The 9,045-nt window shown below is 42.2% G+C and overlaps 1 protein-coding gene across 1 annotated transcript in view; it reads right to left on the bottom strand.

The window, feature by feature from the left end:
* Positions 1–2,019: 2,019 nt before the first annotated feature.
* Positions 2,020–9,045, bottom strand: part of LOC126106105 (fibrillin-2) — a 142,822-nt gene continuing 135,796 nt past the window's right edge. The window contains exon 5 of the mRNA XM_049912352.1: positions 2,020–3,136. Within this exon, the coding sequence (XP_049768309.1) occupies positions 3,030–3,136 (107 nt within the window). The 3' untranslated portion in view covers positions 2,020–3,029. The remainder of the gene's footprint in view (positions 3,137–9,045) is intronic.

Here is a 9,045-nt window from a genome sequence, read left to right as displayed (position 1 = left end):
CAGACGGACATAATCCAGCCTCACACTAATGCTGGTCTCAAAGATTTTAAAACATACCCAAATTTCATGTGTGGATACCTCAAATTGCTCCCTAGACAACGGAGACTATATTGTTTCTTTTCCAGTAACTCACATTGTTTACTGCTATCTTTTGCGGGTTTAATTTGTCTGTTACTTAGACAGCAGAATATTTTACTTTGGCTGAATGATACAGCAGCACAGGAACTCAAATAAAAAATCAATATATAAAAAATAAACAAGTTTATTCTTTGGCATTACAATAATCTTTGGTCTCATTTCATTGAAATGTACGCACTGGTATTAACTAGAACAAATTCACAGTATCAATTCGTATTTTGCCTATTTGTTGTTGACACGTCAGATTATCCCAGCAACTACCTAAGTGAATTAGTACGTTTGCTGTGCATTCAGTAAATGTTTCCACGTGCCGATTTGAAGTAGCGTGTGCACACACCCAAATTCAGATTGCGTCACACTAGTGGTGCCACTTTTCGCCATGCCACTGAAAGCTGAAGGCGTTTTATGCTTCTGATGCCACTAGCCTTCCCCCACCACCGAACAGCACCGCACAACTACCACCTGGCTGCCGCATTCCAAAACACCATCAGTCTATCAGTCTCTTTATACAGGGCTATTACAAATGCTTGAAGCGATTTCATAAATTCACTGTAGCTCGATTCATTGACATATGGTCACGACACACTACAGATACGTAGAAAAACTCATAAAGTTTTGTTCGGTTGAAGCCGCACTTCAGGTTTCTGCCGTCAGAGCGCTCGAGAGCGCAGTGAGACAAAATGGCGACAGGAGCCGAGAAAGCGTATGTCGTCCTTGAAATGCACTCATATCAGACAGTCATAACAGTGCAACGACACTTCAGGACGAATTTCAACAAAGATCCACCAACTGCTAACTCCATTCGGCGATGGTATGCGCAGTTTAAAGCTTCTGGATGCCTCTGTAATGGGAAATCAACGAGTCGGCCTGCAGTGAGCGAAGAAACGGTTGAACGCGTGCGGGCAAGTTTCACGCGTAGCGCGCGGAAAATTGGCTCGTGCCACAACTGGAGACCGACAGCGCCGACTTCATCTTTCAACAGAATGGTGCTCCACCGCACTTCCATCATGATGTTCGGCATTTCTTAAACAGGAGATTGGAAAACCGATGGATCGTTCGTGGTGGAGATCGTGATCAGCAATTCATGTCATGGCCTCCACGCTCTCCCGACCTAACCCCATGCGATTTCTTTCTGTGGGGTTATGTGAAAGATTCAGTGTTTAAACCTCCTCTACCAAGAAACGTGCCAGAACTGCGAGCTCGCATCAACGATGCTTTCGAACTCATTGATGGGGACATGCTGCGCCGAGTGTGGGAGGAACTTGATTATCGGCTTGATGTCTGCCGAATCACTAAAGGGGCACATATCGAACATTTGTGAATGCCTAAAAAAACTATTTGAGTTTTTGTATGTGTGTGCAAAGCATTGTGAAAATATCTCAAATAATAAAGTTATTGTAGAGCTGTGAAATCGCTTCAATAATTTGTAATAACCCTGTATAATCCCACCACATAATGTAACAGACAGGCGAAACAGTGACCCATTGAGAAAAGCACGTTGATGTAGTCTGTTTTGTACATTTACACATGGAATAGATTACGCTTTCAGAAAAACGCGTGTCACTCTATCTTTTGTGCGCATTAGACTATTATGTATCTGTTTACAGAATCATGATATTCCCTATATACAATACATACTTGATGACAGTTGTGTGTTTCAACATTTATCATATGAGCAATCAATGACAAATTTACGAGTGAATGTATAGGCTCACATAATCTGATCTTTGTAAAGCTCTTCTTCTTATGGAAATTCATTTGCAACTAAAAAACGTGGTTGATTAATTAGTAAAAGAGGTTTACTTTCGCAGTAGCTCACTGCACCGCTAAAAATGGAGAAAATTAAGTATCTGCAGTCAACGAGAATCTATCATTCTCAGAGTCTAGTACTGACGGTAGTATCTGCTTATAAATGCACTTAAATGTCTCAAAACTCGAGTCACAAGAAAACTCTCTGTGAGCTACCCGTATAATCACCTTGGTTTGAGTTAAGCTCCTGATGTTGGGAAAAGGACATCTACAAAGTCAGCGTAATGCAGTGAGTACTTAAAAGCGGAAAGTAAGAGGAAAGTTCTGTTTTCATTGATTTTTGTAAATTGTGATATCTTGTAACTTGGTACAGTGAACGTTTGTGTGTATCAGCGTACAGGGCAATTCAAAATGAATTTAGGGATTACAAATGTTTAGTTAAATAAATATTCGTTTCATCATCACACCTTATTATACGTCGATTACATCTCCACAGACATACCACAACTACTATTGTTTCTTTCCGATGATTCGTTGTAACGCTACAAGATTATATACAAAAACGTAAATGGCAAGAGTCAAACCTAGTGTGCACAGATCTGCAGCCTGCCACCTTAACCCGCTGCGCAAAGGTCGCTAATTGATAGCTGGCGGTCTCGTATTCTATTCAACAGGCTCCGAGAACTTTGATGTTCGATTCTCTAAACACCTTGAGGCACGCATTGTAATGAAGCAGCATTGTTTACGGTATAAGCCTCGTTTGTGAAATGTATCTTTGCTCTACATATATGCTTCTTTGTGAAACAGATCGTTGCTTTGTGTGGCTAGGAGAACCATGTTACTACCTCCACAGGGCATTTTTGTTTCTAGACAGACGATGACAGGCTGTTGTAAAGTGCAAAGTATACCAGTACATGCTGAGAGTCAAGCCTCCCTATTTTCTATAAGCGTATCCTTGTAACTTGGTTGCAAGTACCCTCTGCCCCACTCTAGACAGTTGTTTTGAGTGTGCTGTTAGATTCAGTCGTGTCAGTGGGACTCGATAAGCGTCGTCGAGTCACGGTGGTGCTGAGCAGTCGCTGCTGGCGGCTGGACTAAAAGTAGAGTAGATCTAGGCTAGATCAGCCTAGACTGGACTAGGTCTAGGAGACGGCCATGAGGCTGCCGCTGACCCCCAATGGCTGCAGGCTGGGCCCTTCGTCTATCTCCATCTGGAAGATTGGGTTGCTGAAATCCCGCTGACCTGCAACTAACCAGACACATCTGTCAGGTATTTGCTGTGTCGTAACATGAATAATTCAAACAAAATAATTAAATTTTCCTTGAGACATATGAATCTCAACTTTAACTACGATAGTGACAGAAGCTGAAGAAATGAATTAAAACTTGTGCCCAAGTCTCTTGTTCACGAGGCAGATGTGTCAGCCATTATACAACCATAGCAGACTATCCTAGACCAGTGAGGGAGGGCTCGTTGTTAGGGGAGGGCTTCGGAGTAGGGTAGGTTGGCTAACGCATCTGCCTCGTAAGAAGGAGGCCTGCGTTGAAGTCCTGGCTGTGGAAAAAAGTTGTAATTCATTTCTTCACCTTCTATCTTTATCGTAAATTCAAATAATGCTTTGCATCATTAGTGAAGTTCGTGTTTATTGATTGGAAATGTCTGGTGCAATACTCGTTTTACTACACCAAACTGGCATGTACAGCCACCTGAGTAAAGTGTTTCCTGATTTCTTAGTGTCTCTAATCGTGAACTGGATAATGCAGCGTGTGTGCACCGGCCAGTCTATTAATTAAATTAAAGTGATGAAAAGCCACGCCAGCTGCTAATCAGAACATCACTAGGTCCACAACTGGGTTCATTTTCAAGTGGCTCTGAAACTGCCGTTGTAAACGCTTTATAAGATGGATGCATAAGTATTTTACATATCACGAGATAAAAAGGAAGTACACAAAGAACACATAACTTACATTACGATGTAAAGGAGCAACACCAATTGATAAAAAAAGTAATGTCAGGTGAATTAAAAAACTAATGTGTTCGATGACATCGTCAGAAAAAATGTACGTGTCAAGATTATAAAAGCTGTACAGTTTGGTACATTAGAGGTATTGACATGCTTCAGCTTTTTGTGATCGATGAGATACATATATTCCACTAAAGTAATACGCAGTTTTTAGTGTTGGAACATATTTCTCGTATCTGTCTAATGCTAGCAAGTAAAGAGATGCTTCTGGAACTTGGGGAAAAATACTACGGACCATGGGACGTATATAAAGAAGGCTGCGGGTGATCAAATGGGACGGCTTGTGGTTACAGTCCGTCTGTTTCATGCAAATAAGATCAAATCACCATCTTCTCTATTTCGAGAATATCTGAAGCAACTAATTGTGTTTTCTTGTACATTACAGACATGGTTTTGAAATATTACTACACACCTCAATAATTATGCTAGTTTCTACATAATTTGTGTGTTGTGGGATGTATATGCTCCAGAAAACTTCATAGAATGTAGAAAACATTGGTTTGTGTGGTATGTCAAAGACCTCTTCAAATATTATGTTTAAAATCTATGTACGATATTTCATATATTTTCATGTCAGGAGACTAAATGTGTTTTTCTACTTACTCGTTATACTTTTTCCGTAATTTCTATTGTGATAAAATCGTTCTAAAGTTCAAAAATAGACTCTGATAATCTTACAGTCGGTTCAGATGGAAAAACGGGCCTTGTGAGGTTCGTTGGACACATGTGTCCAACTTCATCGATTTTCAAAATCGATCAGCTTAAACTTTTTTGCCAGTGAAAGTGTATAATTTATCACAAAGGAAGTCAGCTTTCGACCTTCTCTTTTCCAAACACATGAAAAATAAAATTTTACCATGAAAGGGTTAAGAAGAGTTATATTTCAACACATCGTAAATTTCAAATTCCATGCTTTAGCACTAAGAGGCTAAAAGTAATTATTAGGTTTAATAAAAGTGGAAAATATTTGCAACAGACAGAGTGTCCAAGTTGAGGGTAAAGTTACGACTTCTAGTGTACATAAATTAAAACACAGGTGTCAGTAGAGGGTGCTAGCAAAGCTTGGACTGCTTGAAAAATGATGTTTACGACTATCTAGATGCAGCAACGAACTTCTGGAGTAAATTCAAGGGAGCTAAGTTCCATTACTTCAATAGCATGTAGTGGCAGCTGAAAGAGTCTAGAAGGCCTTTTTATGTTGTGCAGGATGACATAATGGGGCAGGAATAATGACACCGAAATATGTAGGTCTACGATAAATTTCGAAATAACGTCTGTCTTGATTTCTGGCAATGGAAAGATTTAAAAAATTAATACTGGTGCTCGACTGTCAAATTAATATTGTTCTGCATTTTACTAAAGGCTTTTCGGGGGCTGATGAATTTCTGTGCCTTCTCAGGCTTTCCCAGCGGATCTGTTGCAAATACACTTTGGGTATCTACAGTTGGACAAATTGTCTGATGTATCAGTGTAGATTATACACAGAAACATTCCTCATGAGTCAATCTATATTTTAATGATCATACCAAAGTCCCTATAGTAATTCCTGAGATTATCCTTCATAGGGAGACAGAAAAATGCAGCGGGGACTTTAATTTTGAAGCTGTTATACAGGGTGTAAATTTTAAGTTGACAAACAAGAATAACTCGAAAAATAAGCTTCAGAAGAAAAAATGTGTAGAATCCAAAGCTGATTATTACTTTGTGATGTTCGCACATGCATTGACATTGCGCTGACGCATGTTGTCAGGCGTTGTCAATGGATCACGATGGCAAATATCTTAAAACTTTCCCCACAGAAAGAAATCCGGCGACGTCAGATCCGATGAACTTGCGGGCCATGGTGCTTCGACGACCGATCCACCTGTCATGAAATATGCTATTCAATACCGCTTCAACCGCACGCGAGCTATGTGCCGGCCATCCATCATGTTGGAAGTACATCGCCATTCTGTCATGCAGTGAAACATCTTGTAGTAACATCGGTAGAACATTACGTAGGATATCAGCATACATTGCACCATTTAGATTGCCATCGATAAAATGGGGGCCAATTATCCTTCCTCCCACAATGCTGCACCATACATTAACCCGCCAAGATCGCTGATGTTCCACTTTTCACAGCGATCGTGAATTTTACGTTGCCCAATAGCGCATATTATGCCGGTTTACGTTACCGCTGTTGGTGAATGACGCTACGGCGCTAAGTAGAACGCGTGCAAAAAATCTGTCATCGTCCCTTATTTTCTCTTGTGTCCAATGGCAGAACTGTACACGACGTTCAAAGTCGTCGCCATGCAATTCCTGGTGCATAGAAATATGGTACGGGTGCAGTCGATGTTGATGTAGCATTCTCAACACCTCCGCTTTTGAAATTCCCGATTCTCGCGCAGTTTGTCTGCTACTGATGTGCGGATTGGCCTACTTGGGCACTATCATTTGCTGCAGGTCGTGGTTGACGTTTCACATGTGGCTGCACACTTCCTGTTTCCTTAAATAACGTAAGTATCCGGCGTACGGTCCGGACACTTGGATGATGTCGTCCAGGACACCGAGCAACATACATAGCACACGCCCGTTGGGCATTTTGATCACAATAGCCATACATCAACACGATATCGACCTTTTCCGCAATTGGTAAACGGCCCATTTGAACACGGGTAACGTATCACGAAGCAAATACTGTCCGCACTGGCGGAATGTTACGTGATACCACGTACTTATACGTTTGTGACTATTACAGCGCCATCTATCACAAAGCGAGAAAAAGTGGTCCAACAAAAACATTCATATATCTTTACGTACTACACGAAAATGTAATAAAAGATGAGGGTTCCTATTTTAAAAAAACGCAGTTGATATCCATTTGACCTATGGCACCACCATCTAGTGGGCCAACCATAGCGCCATCTGGTTTCCCCCTTGAAGCTAGACAAGTTTCGTTCTTTGTAGTTTTTTCGTTTGACGCTTATTTCGTGAGATATCTGACCTGGTCATTATCAATGGACCACCCTGTAGATGTATATATATGAAGCAGAGTGTATGTATGTATGTGTATGTGTGTGTGTATTAGGGATCTCCTTTCAAAACACTGGGTCGATTTCTACCAAATTTGGCACCGAAACAGGAGGACTCATTAGTACCATCACTGTTGGATTTATAGCCTTCTAGCTCAAATAGAAGTGGAGATATTGACAAAAACGTGTTTTTGACTTCCTGGCATGTAGGCTGCCCTGCATAACAGGCTTGTTGTGTCGGAGTTGTATCGGCCTACCAAATCAACCTTCTTTGCAAGGTGGCCTGCGTGCAAGGAGTAAGAAACAGTTTTGCGTGCTCTGATATGCAGCCTCTCCTTCATGATAGGAGTGTTGTTTTGGAGTAGTACTGACCTGCTTTGCATGGCAGTCTGTACATCAGAGGCAAATAAATTATTTTCTGATCCTCGATGTATTAGCCTACCCTGCATGACAGGCATGTCTTGAAAGTAGTACTGACCAAGTTTATTGAATTGTATTGCAGGGACTACATGAGGCTGTAAGTGTGGTGTCACCGCCAGACACCACACTTGCTAGGTGGTAGCCTTTAAATCGGCCGCGGTCCGTTAGTATACGTCGGACCCGCGTGTCGACACTATCAGTGATTGCAGACCGAGCGCCGCCACACGCCAGGTCTAGAGACACTTCCTAGCACTCGCCCCAGTTGTACAGCCGACTTTGCTAGCGATGGTTCACTGACAAATTACGCTCTCATTTGCCGAGACGATAGTTAGCATACCCTTCAGCTACGTCATTTGCTACGACCCAGCAAGGCGCCATTATCAGTTACTACCGTCAAGAGCGATGTTCACCAATTATGAATTACAGTTATGTATTCCAGTAGTTACGTACGTTCTTTGCTACTATAAATACCTTGTCCGGTTCCAGACCTCACGCCAGCCTGCGTGAGCTTAAACGCGTGCCTTTCGGCTTCCTCCTAGTGGATTGGCTGTCTTGCCAGTCCACAACAGTAAGCGTATCGTCATATCGCTGGCGTAGTTGTCAAGTATCTTTCCGGGCAGCCGCGTCTAGAGGGTCGAGAGCGGGACACGGAACTGGTATGTTGTGTTGTGGGTAGCTCTGCATGTAAGAAGCATTGTTAGTATGGAGGTTGAAGTGTTGCTACAAGTGCTATTACAGTAAAGTGATGAAATTTGGAAGTGATTCAGGGGAAAGTGCGTCAAGAAGTAATTAAAAATTAGCAGTGCCGCCGATAACGTATTTGTGTATCCTCTCGTTACATGTCGTACCGTACAGTCAATCATCCGTGCAGTGTTCGGTATGTCAGAATGAACTAATGTGAATCCGCAAAAATCAGTTACCATAAAAGAGTGCAGTCAAGTGCCAGTGTCTTGTAGCGAGCGTGAGGACGTGCGTAATCGTAACCGAACACGGCGCGGATGATGGTTGATGATGCGAAAGCCGAGTAATCGAACGAAAATTCTTACGCTCGCGACTCATACACAGATTTCTTTTAGTACCAGTCCACCTTGACACTATTAATGATATAAAACTGTCCGCGAAGTTAATTTTTCAGTTCTCAGTTCTCACTTGTACGAGCGTGCGCGTAGCCGTCGCGGCGCGGCTGACTGTTGATGATGCGGAACGCGATGACCGAACGCACGTCCTCACGCTCGCTACAAGACACTGGCACTTGACTGCACTCTTTTATGGTAACTGATTTTTGCGGATTCACATTAGTTCATTCTGACATACCGAACACTGCACGGATGATTGACTGTACGGTACGACATGTAACGAGACGATACACAAATACGTTATCGGCGGCACTGCTAATTTTTAATTACTTCTTGACGCACTTTCCCCTGAATCACTTCCATATTTCATCACTTTACTGTAATAGCACTTGTAGCAACATTTCAACCTCCATACTAACAATGCTTCTTACATGCAGAGCTACCCACAACACAAGATACCAGTTCCGTGTCCCGCTCTCGACTCTCTAGACGCGGCTGCCCGGAAAGATACTAGACAACGACGCCAGCGATATGACGATACGCTTACAAGTCGACTGGCGTGTCTAGAGACAAGTTGATATGGATATAGGAGGGGATGCAGAGTGAAGGGGAAGAGGATAT

This window comes from Schistocerca cancellata, chromosome 10 (assembly GCF_023864275.1).
Source record: "Schistocerca cancellata isolate TAMUIC-IGC-003103 chromosome 10, iqSchCanc2.1, whole genome shotgun sequence".
Taxonomy (NCBI): domain Eukaryota; kingdom Metazoa; phylum Arthropoda; class Insecta; order Orthoptera; family Acrididae; genus Schistocerca; species Schistocerca cancellata.
This window is presented reverse-complemented; position numbering and strand designations above follow the sequence as displayed.